The sequence below is a fragment of the Apus apus genome, chromosome 2 (assembly GCF_020740795.1).
Source record: "Apus apus isolate bApuApu2 chromosome 2, bApuApu2.pri.cur, whole genome shotgun sequence".
NCBI lineage: Eukaryota > Metazoa > Chordata > Aves > Apodiformes > Apodidae > Apus > Apus apus.
Window position 1 is genome coordinate 17,188,460 of NC_067283.1, and position 14,539 is coordinate 17,202,998.

At 38.0% G+C, this 14,539-nt stretch overlaps 1 protein-coding gene across 2 annotated transcripts in view; it reads right to left on the reverse strand.

The window, feature by feature from the left end:
- Positions 1 to 100: 100 nt before the first annotated feature.
- The window catches only part of ACBD5 (acyl-CoA binding domain containing 5), a 31,460-nt gene continuing 17,021 nt past the window's right edge, over positions 101 to 14,539 (reverse strand). For both annotated transcript variants that reach the window (XM_051612070.1, XM_051612071.1), the window contains 8 exons: positions 13,099 to 13,236; positions 12,152 to 12,352; positions 11,335 to 11,441; positions 9,039 to 9,315; positions 8,103 to 8,302; positions 6,236 to 6,286; positions 5,843 to 5,952; positions 101 to 2,065 (listed from right to left, as the gene is read on the reverse strand). In XM_051612070.1, the coding sequence (XP_051468030.1) occupies positions 2,053 to 2,065; positions 5,843 to 5,952; positions 6,236 to 6,286; positions 8,103 to 8,302; positions 9,039 to 9,315; positions 11,335 to 11,441; positions 12,152 to 12,352; positions 13,099 to 13,236 (1,097 nt within the window). In that variant the 3' untranslated portion in view covers positions 101 to 2,052. The remainder of the gene's footprint in view (positions 2,066 to 5,842; positions 5,953 to 6,235; positions 6,287 to 8,102; positions 8,303 to 9,038; positions 9,316 to 11,334; positions 11,442 to 12,151; positions 12,353 to 13,098; positions 13,237 to 14,539) is intronic.

Below are 14,539 nucleotides of genomic sequence, written 5' to 3' on the forward strand. Positions count from 1 at the left end.
AGCTTGAGCCTGCTTCCTAAGGGAGCCAGCAGGTTCTTCTGTACAGCCATAGCATCCCCTGTACAGCATTTGCTAAACAGTAAGAAAGTTCAAGATCAAATACAAAATATTAAGGGATTGATTTATTGAAACATAAATAAATAACAAGGATGGCACATGCCTACAGTTATTTCAGAGGGAAGTTAAAAGTTAAGTACCTTTGAGACTGTAGTATCTGTAAAGTAGACACCTACATTTACAATGATTTTCAACTGGGGGAGGCACTCGAGGGTGCTTTGTCCTGTCAGATGTGCTGATGCAGAAGTTGTTGGGGTTTGTTTTTTTAAAGTGACCTTCAAGCTAGAGCATCCTTCCTATAAAGTAATTTTTACCATTTTATGATAAGTCAATCACTCCAGGAACTTTAAGCGACAGACACAATGGCCTTCAGGCCACAGCAGAACTTCCCTTCCAACCTAAGCTTTGTTCAAGCCTGAGTTTTCAGTAAGTCTCATGCCAAAGCTCATCTCTGGCATATGAAACTAACTGACTGTTACAGGAGTCTTCAGAAATTTCTGATCATTTTTAATTCAGCTTTACAATAAGAAAATAAGAAGAGGGGGAAAAGTAACTCTAAAAGCCCACACTTAAATAAAAACATTAAAATTGCTCTGGTAACAAAAACATTACATTTTGTGAGGTGTTTTGTTTTTTTTTTTACAGTATAGCTTGTAAGAAAAATGTTTTCCAAACTAAGATTTTCAGGAGAGGCAAAATACAATTTTCCTGAATTATTTGTAATATGTCCAGGTGGAAAATGAAAGCACATCAATAATACGGCAAAAATTCTGACCTTGAAGGCAGGTTATGTTATGTAATTCTTTAGAACAAATGAATGTCTTCACATTTGTCAGAAAACTGATTTTAGTACATTCTCCTTTTCCAGAGATTTAGACAACTTACATATTAATTTATTTTAAAATTAAGTGTAAAGCATGCTTTAATCAAGCAAACTTCACAAGGTTGTAACTCTGTGTATCCTGGTTAATAAATACTCCATGGGGAAAAAAATTCAGCACCAAAATTAGCTGTAAAGTTTTGTTTTGAAAGGAAGTAGAAGGATAACAGAGAGAAACACTAGAACTGATATTTTTCCTACCTAATGTGAGTTGGGAAAAGTCCACAATAGATAAGGGCTAGATTAAATCTTATTTTAATTTACATAAACTGACAACAGAAAATTTACAGTACACTGAGCTTTTTAAAATATTAGAGAAATACTTACAGCACTAATGAGCTTTCATCTCATTTTAAAGCACTTTGTGCCTAAACTATATTTCAGTTAACAAGCTGTTGTCAACAAGAATACAGTTATCAAAGATAAAATAATAAGGTGCAGCCTCTTTAGATGGATCCCTTGTACCACACACGCTTTGCAAACTTTTAACAGTCACTCTGTTATTGATGGCTCTAACTTGCAAGCCATGTATCAATTCCCAAATCTCTTACAATCTTTGAAGTGAAGCATTTAAAAATAATTTCTGACCAATTTGCCCCACGCTGGTTTAGCAGCAAATATAACTGGTTCAATTCTTCAGAGCTATATTGTGTTTTTCCAACAGCTTATTGAACTTGTACCTTATTACTGCTCTCATCTGATAATATGTAACCCTGTGGAAAAACAGGCAGGGATGTTATGATTGTAGAATAACTTCTATATTAAAGTGAGTTTTATGTTTTTCACTTATTCTTTTATAAATATGATATTCTCTTCATCATCTGACATCAGCAAGACCAGTAATTACTGAAGCCCCATCCACAAGCACATTCCAAAGTAATTAATGTTTATATGGTTTTGAGGATGGAATTATTAAATTAATTTTATTTATAACCTAGGAGCTGTGAATCATTCAAGTTTCAATGTTAGTCCTTATATGTTTAGCTCAAAGGTAGTACAAAATATTACTATAACAGAAGGAACATCATCCCAGATCCTGAGATTCTATGAGAATTCAGAATTCCTTCGCTTTCCAGGGCCATCTTCTAGCAGTCCTTAAGCAAAGTAATGAATTCTCAGTTCAGTTTTCTAGAAAAAAAAACATAATTAGTTTTATGTACCTTCACATATGAAATTATTTTTCATTTGTCTAAATTAAAAAAAAATAATCAATTGAGGTTACAGGTGAATTATTTCCAACCCATTAAAACACAGCACTGCTTCAAAATACCTGAAAATTTGCCCTCCTAAGTTACAAAACAATCTCCAAGTTTACAGAACTGGCACAACTTACACCAAGGAGCACAAAGTGTCACTAAGACTTCTGAACTGCACATGAAATCCCTTAGAACAGTTCCTGACCACACTGCTCACATTAAAACAACACTTATGAGCTGGTTTTCCAGGAATTCCAGAAAGTGTGTAGCCAGCTCACAGTTATTATTAAAAATATATTTCTGTTTGTGATCTGGTTTTAGGGCCGTTAGAATTAAAATTTTCAAGCTTTTTCAGTGAAGGCTCTAGTATGAGTACCCAAATTTTCAGCCTTAAGCTCCCTATAAAGGAATGAGAGGCTGAGAGAAGACCTAAACCAGCCAGAACACTGTACAGCAGGGTTCTAAGAGTGAACTGAGCTATTCTGTCCCACGGACAGGAACTGAACACAAAGCTGTTGGCTACAGAAGGACTTCTCTCCACCAGTTCTGGGGCATTTGCTCCACTGTGCAAAAGAGGTCAGGAGTCACGGCTCTACAACGTGACAATGAGAAAGCCTAACATGGTAGCTCCTAACCAGCAGGCTCCTGGTTTCTCCTCCAGGACAGTTTATTTTAAAACCAAAAGTACACAGATGTGGTCAATATATGCACTATGTACAGCTGTTGCCTAAAAGCTTACACAACAGAGTACAAACTGAAACTGGCAATGGGGCAACAGAGAAGGACTCTTGTTTTGCAATTCCATTTTATTATCTCTGAGCATGATTTATCAACTTCCCACCCAGTGCTGAAGGAGATGGAACTCCAGATAGCATGGTGATGCAGAAAAAGAGAGTCCTGGCTATGGGCAGATTTCTTCAGAAATAAAGAGGAAAGCTGAAGAATACAGAAATTTCTTCAATTGTTTCTGTTCTTGAAGTTCAGCTCATCTTAATGCCATCCATGAAGGAGTAAACAAAACAAGCAGTGTCTGGGGCCCTATGTCTGTGTCTCACAGAGATACTGGTATTACCATTAGCAGACTATGGTACTTATCCTGGTGTCCAGAACTCAAATGTTGATATACTGTGGAACATTTGGAAAAGAGCCACCAAAACTATCCCAAGATTGGAAAAAAACTAAAATGAGATTCCAGTTGCTCCATCTGTTTTGTTTAAGCAAGAGATTAAAAGATGACCTAGTGATAGCAATAAAGTACTCATCAGAAAAACTTCACAGGCTGTCAAGCAGATAAAGATCTAGGAACATCTAATGGATGAAGGCTGAGTCCAGACAAATCCAGACTAAAAATGAAGTATCATTTGTTTATTAATTTAAGCTCTGAATCACTAGAATATATTAGAAAAATTGCTGCAAAGGGTGTTTTTCTAAAACCTGATTTCTGACTGAATCTGTGAATTGACTGAGGGCACTGCAGAGGTCAGCAGAGGTGATAAAGAAGGTCTGCAAGAACAGCATATTGTTCAGCGGGAGAACGTGGTCATCTGAGAGCTGTTAGTTAAACAACACCACATTTCCCAGCAACTTCACATAAGGTACTAAAAATTGTATTGCTGTTAAAAAACTCTGTCCTTGCTGATTAAATGTAAATGTCCATTTACCAGTGCAGAAAAGAAGGAAAATGTGTGTAACTGCCTAAAAGCCTTGGCAGTAAAATCTCTTGTTTAATCAGACGGTGCAAGTAACATCAGTGCTGGTAATGACAGCTTTCAGACAGGGTAAATCCCTGGCAGACTCGAAGCCTTTGTGGGCATCACATTTTTTACAATAGCATGGGCTGGGCCAAGAGGGTGGTGATCAGTCACAGCAGTCTAGTTGTAGGCCAATAATTAGTGGTGCATGTCAGTGGTCTGTACTGGGTCCAGTCCTGTTTAACATCTTCATTAATATTCTGGGTGCTGGAGCAGAGTGCACCCTCAGCACAAGTCTGCAGATGACACAAACCAGAGGGAGCAGCTGACACACCAGAGGGTGGTGCTGCCATCCAGAGGGACCTCAATAGGATGGAAAAATGGGCTGACAGGAACTTCATGAAGTAGAAGGGGAAGTGCAAAGTCCAGCAGCTGGGGAGGAACAACTCAAGCCACCAATACATGCTGGGGCCTGCCCAGCTGGAAAGCAGTGTGGCAGAAACGGACCTGGGTCCTGGTGGACACCAAGATGACTATGAGTCAGCAACGTGCCCCTGGAGCAATGAAGGCCAACGGTATTGCAGGCTGCATTATCCCTCCCAGCAGGTCGAGGGAGGTGATCCTTCACTCAGCACTGGAGAGGCCACACCTGGAGTGCTGTGTCCAGTTCTGGGCTCCTCAGTACAACACAGACATAGACATATTGGAGAGAGTCCAATGCAGGGCCATGAAGATAGATGATTAAAGGACTGGAGCACCTCTCCTATGAGGAGAGATAAGCACTGGCACAGCTTGCCCAGACAGCTTGTGCAGTCTCCCTTCTTGGAGATACTCAGAAGATACCTAGACACAGTCCTGGGAAACTGGCTTTAGAGGTTCCCACTTACGCAGGGAGGTTGGACCACATAATCTCCAGAGGTGCCTTCCAACATCAACTATTCTGTATTTCTGGGATTTACTGTATCAAAGAAAACTATAACATGAAAACTTTCGAACACTAAAAAAGCTAGAACAATTTAAGCTAGTAAGATCTACACATATGTAGATTATTTGCAGACAGGAAAGCACTTAAGAGCATGCTAAGGTAACAAAGTCAGGTGTGAGCTGAAGTAAGCAAGCAGCAACTAGAGCACATTCACTTGGTCCTCTGATGTTTAGACAGTTGAGTAAAGCTGAGAGTACAACTGTCCTTCAGCTGAAGGAAGTCAAAGTAGACATTACAAAAATATTGTAGTAAGGTTATAGTAGATGTTAAGTAAGAAATAGATGCCAGATGGGACTCCACAAAGGATTGGATAGGAAACAATCTTCTCATTACACGTGGGGAGCCTGGAGTCCAGAAGCAAGGAAAATGGCTCAGGAAGATACTGGGAGAGGGTCAAAGACCGTCAGGGAGACACCTCCAAGCTGTCCAGCCTCAACCACTTGTGTATGATCACTGAAAGTATTTATTCTTCATGAATTAAACTAAATTGCTGCATATAAAACATATCACATATAAAGTAAAATTAACCAATTTGTGGATTCTTATGCTGAGAAATTTTCAAGGCAAAAAAAACCCTATACATATCTCTCTCTAGAATTCTCAGCTAATGGAAGGCACTCCTACTACCTTCCAGAATTTTCCTGTTGTGCATTTGACTTGAGTTTTGAGGACTAAAACATGCACAATCCTATCATAACCACACCAAAGACTCCACTGTACAAATCTGCTTTGGCCTAGTATCTTCAAAACTGTAAGTCACTAATACATAACATGGAACATTAAGCAAGACATGTCCTGAATCACAGAACTCAAGGAAACAGGATTTATCAAAGAAATTATTATCAAGCTCTCCATTTTGATACTAACCTGATGTATCAGATACACTGTCAAAACCTTAAAGAGCACATTAAAAAGCATTCTTCCTCTGCCTAAAGGTGGTATTTTATGCCCTGTCTAAATAACACAATATACCATGTATTGGTTTAAACAGATGAAATACCTTGTATGTGCCCTATGGAATGCAAGTCTTTACCTTCGCTTTCTTTGAAGATACACATGTACCAACCACTGGGCAATAAATGGCCATACAATAGCAAAAGCTAAAATACCAGGAGAAATTTCAAAGGGCCACCATGATGGTTTCTGAGGAAAATAGAAAAAAAATCCAGTCAGCAATCTGTGCACATATTGAATACCACATCTACTTCATGAACACTTCAAATGCAACGGTATCAAAGCAGAAAATACTAGTAAGGCCTGAAAAAACTTCATCAAATAGTTTCTTCAGACACAAATTATTTTTTATCTCCTCGTCAAGAGAGAGACAATACGAAAAGCACATACTAAGAGCTAGATAAAAAAAATTCATCTCATTCTTTTCACCATTCACACTGCTTTTTACAAACAGAAAAAAACAGTATTTTACCTTAACAGAGGAGGCAGGCTGATAATTTGACTGTAGTGTTGCAGATCTTGCCTTTAAATTTAAACAAAAGCTGATAAGTATCAAAAAGGAAACTGCACATAGAATTATTCTCTTTCACAAAATGAAAAGATGAAGTTTCTCATCTTGTGGAGGCTTTGCAAACTGTAGGTATGACAATTTAAGGAACAGTACTTACTGCCCTTCATGTCATCCCCAGAACCACCCCCATGCGCTTCCCCTTTCATCAGTTTCCAACTTAACTCTCTCATGCTTTCATTACTCTTTATAGCATTTTTATCACATTTCTGTGTGCTAAAAAATGAATCAGTGTCACTTACTGGACCTCTTCACAGTTTTTTAAGGCCCCTCTGCCCAACTTGTCATCACAACTTCCTCAATTCCCAGCAGTTGCAACCCAGAGTAGAAAACCCAGCAGCTTAATTTGCATAATTGTTTGTCCACACTAATCTATACAAAGGTAGAAAGCACTGCTTTAGTGTGCCCTGAGCTATAGCTACATGCATGTCTATCAGCATAAAGGAAAGAGAATATTCTGTCCCAAATCTTGCAGGCAATCCAGAAAATGAGAAGTACCAGAAACTTTTCAAGACTTTTCCCATACCCAATTGTGATGCTTCCACAAAAACAAAGCTGTCATGTTTCCAGGTCTTTCTTAATGTATGTAAGTGTGAACCAGAAGCTTCTGCTTCTCCTTAGATAAGGCCAGAAAGGACAGCATCAACTGCTGGGAAAGAATCTTTTACTATTTCTTCATATATTGTTCAGGTTAAAAAATAAGTTTTAAAAATCTATCTATATCCAAGCATCAGATTTTTGAATAGCTGCAATGGAGCAAAACCATAGTTTTAAAAAATCCTTTTCCCTGGCTGCCTTGAGATTTGGAGTATGTGACTCCCATAGGATACTGCTTGCACAGCTCTCTTATTCTCAGGTAGATCAAAATGTATCTGCAAGTCAAACAAACCCAAACATCTTAGGTTGCTGGTTTGACTATATTCACAGTATATTCTATACTCCCAAATATACAGCATTTCCATTGAAACAGAAGGAAAAAGAAACACATCAATAAATACCTACGTTTGCTTAAGACATCTTTTGCCTATCTTGTATGCAGGATGTGACACTCCAAGAAAGCTGGATTGCTTTGCAGGGAAACAATGGTATGAGGAATCAGACTGAAAAATGGAATCTGAAATTCTGCCACCAACATTTACCAATCTGCAAGATTTCTCACTTCCTTTGAAAATGCTTTGATATCTACTGGTGAAGACAGTAACCAGTAAACATCAGAAAAAACTTCTTTACTGTGAGAGTGACAGAGCACTGGAACAGGCTGCCCAGACAGGTTGTGGAGTCTCCTTCGCTGGAGACATTCAAAACCCACCTGGACACGTTCCTGTGTGATGTGCTCTGGGTGATCCTGCCTGGGAGGGGGGTTGGACTAGATGACCTTTTGAGGTCCCTTCCAACCCCTAAGATTCTGTGAAGTCACTAACATTAACAACTTTACAACATTAACTAACATTAACAACAGAATCTCCATATGGTGACTGTGTAATGTGTATCAACAATTACTGCTAACATTCACTTATCAGAAATAAGTAAAATAATACATGGTTAATTTCTAGGTAAAAATGCATGGGTTTGCTTGCATGTACAGAAGTCCTGAACTGTGTTTCTGGAAGTAGGTACCAGTATGACATTTTATGTTGGAACAAACTACAGAATATAACTAAAATTTCTTTATAATTTAAGAAAGTATGATCTGAAATTTGAACTGGAAAAAGCATAAAAATACCCAAGGAAGTCTAATAAAAAGTAATCAAATAACTTCAATGAACAATACCTGTGATGCTGTGACTGCCTCCAGCATGTGCAGCCTCTGAAGGACATTCTGCATGTCTTCCTGCAGCCGCATCAGCACCACTGCGATCTGCTCATTGAGGCTGCCCCTGGGTCCTCTGTCTGAGCCCCAGCGCTCTCCGTCCCCTCCACTACCCATCTGTCCACCTTGTGAACCATCTCCTAGAGGCTGAAGTCTGTGCCCTACGTTGAGGGGGAAAACAGAGATAGACAGATTGGGCTACCAACTCTATTGACAATGTTTGGTTTTAACAGTTAATTTTCTCCCTCCCCACCTGAGTGTGGTACTCCTAATCACAGGTTATATGCAGGCAGCTCAAAAGCACTGGGAGTTTAGTGCAACATCATCTGAGATGTTTCCCTACAGCCTCAGTGTATCATTCAAGGTCCTAGAATTGCATAAACATTTAGCAAACAATTATAAATCACATCCAGTCAAGTTCAGCAGTAAATTCTGCACTAGCAAAAAGAAAGTAAGATCTGTCTCACTATCAAGGGTAGGTGTGTTTTAAGTCTGACACAGTCTCCAGCTGAAAAATAAAGAATGCTGGAACAGTGATGAGAAAAGATAATATTTTGAAACCTAAAATACTCCTTTAAACTACGTACAGCTAGCCTAACATGTTTCTACCCGCAAGCAGCAAACAAATGAAACGAGAGAGAAGGGGAGATGCTTAAAGTAATGTGCCACCTTATACTGTGTTCTTCATAACAGTTTTAACATCAATGTCTAATTTGGACTTTCTTTTTAATTTTTGCATGTAATTACACACAAATCCTGTACAAAAACACATGCTCTATATAAAGAAACAATTTCTGCCTTTTTTTAGTACAAGAAACTGAACTTCCTTCTTCACTTTACAGATCATACCACTGGAATATGTCAGAGTGGGGAACACAAAAGCAGTGTGCACAGTACCTCTCCCTCTTCTGACACTGTAGAAATCTGCTTTTTCTCCACCTTTCTTCTCCTTGTGAGGGCCTCCATTAGTGGCTTTGCCATCTTCTCCTCCACACTTGACTTCACCTTGTTCTTGAGCTGCTCCCTCTACAGTATTTCCAGGTTCGAGTTGCTCGTAAGTCATGCGAGAGTGCCTTGGAAAATCCATATTTTCTAACAAAAGACTGTGATCTACATCCAAGGAATGGGATGAATGCTTTAAAGATCCTTTAGCTGATGTGATGATCTCCAAGGGCTACAAATTAACATTAGTGAGTAATTAAATTCTGTAAAAGGGGACAGTTAACCAATAAAAAGGAAGAAGCATTGTCTCTACTTTCACTTTAAGAAAACAGCTTGGTCAGAATAAAGACTTTTCTTTTAAAGGAGTAATTTTGCTGTAGAATGTGCTTAGTATCATCTAAATGTCCTTTCCACATTTAAAAGGTTAGACACTTATCTGAGGCAAGTATTCTCAAAACAGTAATACCACTTGGAATTACTTCAGATGTTTCCATTATACAGTAGTATTCAGTACTCACTACGAGGGAATATTAAGGTCTGAAAATGTTCTAGTTTTCCTTGTAAAATTAGCTTTGCTTCCTAGACAGCAAAGTAGTACACTACCTTGGATTTGTGCACCACACTGTCAAAAGTCACGTGCTATTAGCAACCTTGAGTAGGCAGTGTTTACAGTCATGGTAAAGAGATCACCTTGCTTATTATCAACCTGTTCAAATTGCTTGGCTGCACCCTGTATCTATCAGCAAAGAAAACAAAGCATAGTATTCTCTCAACTTCTCACTCAAAATTGGTGACTCTACAGAAGATACTAAAAATGGATTACATGTGTTGATCAGGTCACAGTTACATGTTCTGCAACAGGACTGACTGCCTTAACGTGGTTCAAGCAACCATCTGTCCAGTGCAAGGACAAGTACTTGCACAAGTCTATGCTGAAGCAGAATAGGGACCCCAGAGAGCTGAAAAGTAACTCCTGAAAAAGCCAAAATAACCAAAAGGAGGGGCAAAGAAATGGAAACTGCTGCCAAAATCCCAATTGTCAAATAGCAGTTTATAAACCTGTATCATCAGAACTGAAGGACAGAGTGTTTGCTACATTGTTTCCAATAAAAAGCTGTATTTAATTCTTTAAATGAGTCTCTTCATAGTTGGAATTGATCCATCTGTAATGTTGCTTGTGTATTTATTTACATGCAACTGAACATTTGTTATTTTGTTCAAAACTACAACTTTTCTCGTGCAGGTTGAGAAATTCTCACAAATTATCCACCCACTTCATTTACAGAATCTCGAACAAGCTCGAACGATACACAAGATGACTGGGAAATCACCTCAGTAACAGAACTTGGGGCACTTCTACCACAACACTTTTCCCCACATGCTTTATTACTGGGTAGAATTCTCCTTTGCTAAAAGGAATTCTCTAGATGCTCAGTAAGCAGCTAGACAACAGAATTATGAAGTATGAAGAGTGTTCACTGGTCTTTCTGATCCCATGCATCATGCACACATTCCTCCCCAGAATGAGGAAACTAGGTGTCTGAGTACAATCTACAAAGTCCACACCTCAACTAGACCTCTGAGGGAGCTCCAAGCCAGTAACTCAACTAAAACTACACTTTTAATAATACAATAGTTTAATAATTTAATAATACAATAAGCAGGAGCACAAACTCAGTCAAATCTAAACCAGCACAGTTAGTGCCCACCTTTTATATGAAAAGTCTGAGATGTACATTACAGCTGAAGACAGTACAAGAGAATCAAGAAATCACTGCCATCTCCCACTTTCAGGCAGTGGCCTACAGGCCATTTGCTAAGGCTTCCTCTTAATTTATTCTAAGAAGCAAATGCAGGATTCATCAGGCCAGAAAAAGAGCATGCAAAAAGCTCATTGTAACACACTCCCTGGTCCCTACATATGTTATGAGACCCCAAATTTATTTGTGAACACAGCCTGAAGTTGCTTTATATGATTGTTTTTGACAGTTGTTTCTTTGTATTGTTGTTTTTGAGACCTTCCTCTCACATAAATACCTGAGGACAAAAATGTCAAGGCTTCTAGATCAGTAGTAAACAAGTTGTAAAAGACTGACCAGAAAAAGAAAAAAACACATTAGTTCAAACAGGAGAAAGATATGCATGACTTATTCATTCACCTGCACATGTCCATGTTCACCTGATAAATAGGAACTTATTTTAAAGTAAGCACACCAGTTTCAAAATACACCTAGGAATACTAAGACCCTACCTCTTCTAGTCCAAGTTGCTCCATAGAGTCACAGTAAACTTCACTGTCTGAATCACTGGTTAAGTGCTGAGTTGCTGAGACCTCTTCAGTATTCTCTTCATTTGCACCTGTATGGAAGGAGATACATACACATGCTTTGCAAATGTGAGCCAATCCTGGCAAAGAGTAAAGCAATGAGTTCAAACTTCTATGTGAGCTTGAACTCCTGTCCCTTTTATCTACTATTGTCATCCTAAAGGTTGATTCGGAATAAAGAAGTTACATTAATATAGGAATTTGATAAAACTTTTACTGATAAGAAAACTATACCTCACACTGCATTATAAATTGATAATGTTAATTTTACCTTGTTCATTCCACTCTCCTTCTTAAGTTCAGTATAAATCAGTTTTGCCTAAACTTACCAGTGTTAAAATTATATATTTAGTTGTTTCAACCTGGCATGGATTATATGTTCAGCCTTTGAAAATGATAAATAAGGTATCAGTAACTTTCATTTTGTTAATGAGCTTTTCAAGGCAAACAGTATTTGCACAAGTAGTATAATGATTTTAAAACATAACCATTTTATTTCCATGGTTTTAGGCCTCTGTCTCCGAATTCACCTCTCCTCCTGCAGATCTTAAAAGAAAGCCTTATTTTAAACTGGTATTAAACTTGATTTTTTTAATTTTTTTTTTAGTATTCTTTCTTCAGGTTTCTATGACTGAAATACACCACTACTAGTCTCTGAATCCCAGGATTAAGTTTTCAAGCAAATAAATATTTTCCATGAAAAGCATATGCAAATGAAAACATGGTCTTAGAAGGACAATACCTTGGTGAGAACCATTAATAGCTATTTCTAGGCTTGGCTCGGCTTTCTTTCTTTCTTCCTCTGGATTCAAGCCATTCAGGGCAGATTTGGTCTGGGTGCCATTCTGCAGATCTGGGACAAAGCTGTCCTTGCAACAACCATTAGTCACAATACTTTCCAAATCCTTAGCAGCTGCTGATTCTGGTTTCACATTCTTATAGTCTGTAAAAGAACAAGAAAACCTTGCAAACAGAAAGCCATGCATGCCACAGCTCAAAACATATTTCTTCAAGTAGCTACCTTTTTAATGGGCTGTATGTATAGTGTATATGCAGAACAAAATACACAAATGCTTCTAGATTCACATTTTCAGGGACTGTTCTATTCTTGTAAAAAATGGAAATATAAAATTTAATTTGCATGAAGATCAGACGATATTTAAAACGTAAGTAAGCAAATCTAAAGTTGGTCTTTCTGATAAATTAAATAATAATCCTAATGTTCTCGAAGGAAAAAAATCTGTATAAAACCCTAAATATGTAATTTCATTTGGTTTTCACTTGATGCTGCTATTTCTCAAAACTCACTATGGATCCCTAAAGAAATCTCATTGAAAGTTCCGTTTTCTTTCCTCTGAAAAAAAAATTAGAATTCAGTTATGCTGTTACAGTCGACGTAGCCATTCACAGCTCTTACAGACAACACAGGGTATAGACTTTTAGCTTATCTACTGACAGAACTTTCTAGCCAAGTCAAAATCTGTATGGCATAGGTCACCAATCTGTACTAATACTAAATCTTATAACCCAGGTAGAGACATTGCTATTTTCACCACACATCCCCATGTATTTGCCTCTAATGCTCCTCAAGAAGTGCAGCATTCACTCACAATCCCTAGGGATCTTCTGCCACTTAGGTGGTTATGAATAACTTTGGAAGAGGCAATGGTTCAAGTGCAGAAAACATACCCTTTCCATTTAGCTGCAGTTCTCCTTCTTCCTCTTCACGAAGCCCTTCTTCTTCTGATTCTGCTCCGCTATCACTACTTTCAGCTTTTCCATTCACAGCCTTTATATTTGGAGTGGAATTCATGACACTACTAAGGTCTAAGAAAAAATTCACAGGGGAAAAATCAATATATTTAAAAAAAACCCAAACATACACTAGACCACCCACCACCACACCCCAACTATTAGTGATAGTTTCACAAAGGTATTTCCTATTAGCAGATGTACAAAACAATGCCAGCTTTATTTCTGTAAACGCTTCCTGCACTGGTTTAATGTTTCTCTTCTGTGGCTCAGCACAGTGTCTGACTACTGGTGAAGAGATTCTCAGTGATTCAGTGGAAGCCTCCTGGAAAGAAACAGCAGGCCACTTTCACTACTGAGTCTCAGACCAAAACTTATTACCCATATTTATGGTATAGCTGCAGTAACTTTTTATCTAGGACCAATGTGGCCATGTTCTTTTAAACCCAGAATTTAGCATTTTTATAGAAGTTCCATTTCGGGCTGAAATGCTTCAAAACTGCTCCCAACTCAAAGGCAAATTTTAAAACATTGTATTCAATGATGTGAGCAACAGGTTTCTCACACAAGAAGGCAAATACAGTATTTCATGTATTTTCTCCTGCACTCATCTAAGCAGATGCAAAATATGGTAAGACTCAAGTTTATACAGATCTTTTTGTGGCAAAGGGCATATGGAAATAAATTCTGATTTCAGTTAAAAAGATGAGGAAATAAATATCCTGCAGGTTTGTTTGCATGTCTAATTCCATAAATATTTTTTAAAATATCTTGAAATAGACAAAGTAACTGCTAAACCCTTGTTTTCCACATCTTTGTTCAAATCACAAACAATTTACTCTGAGTGCACAAAGAATAGCAAGAAAAAGTTTCTGAAAAAATATTAAGGGACAATTGTACCACTGCCTGTGAGAAAGATATGGTTAAATATATCCTGATGATCGTTTAAGCCTCCTATGTTAGGACAGAGTGATTAAGATAAAAAGACAGGACAGTTTCTGCAAGACTTGCACATTTTACATGTTGACTCCAAGGCTGAAGTCTGTCTGTTTTAAATGTCACCACAGCATTACATTTGCATTATTTCTACACTGCCTTGTCAGAACCTTGAAAGATTTAAGTTTTACATTTAGGGTTAACATTAAATAGCAAAATAAGACACAATTATAGTGGAGCTGCCAAACCAGCTCCACTACTTTCTTTGCTGCATGGTAATTTGGAGCTAAGGGTTTCCTGCTTTAATCTTGCAATGGAGAGCCTTCCCACATTCCTCTAGTTTCAAAGCTTATCCATAGTTCTTTAACAATCAAACAAAAACCCCCACAACCAACCAACCAAAACCAAAACAACAAATAAACATAAAAGGCAAAATAACCAA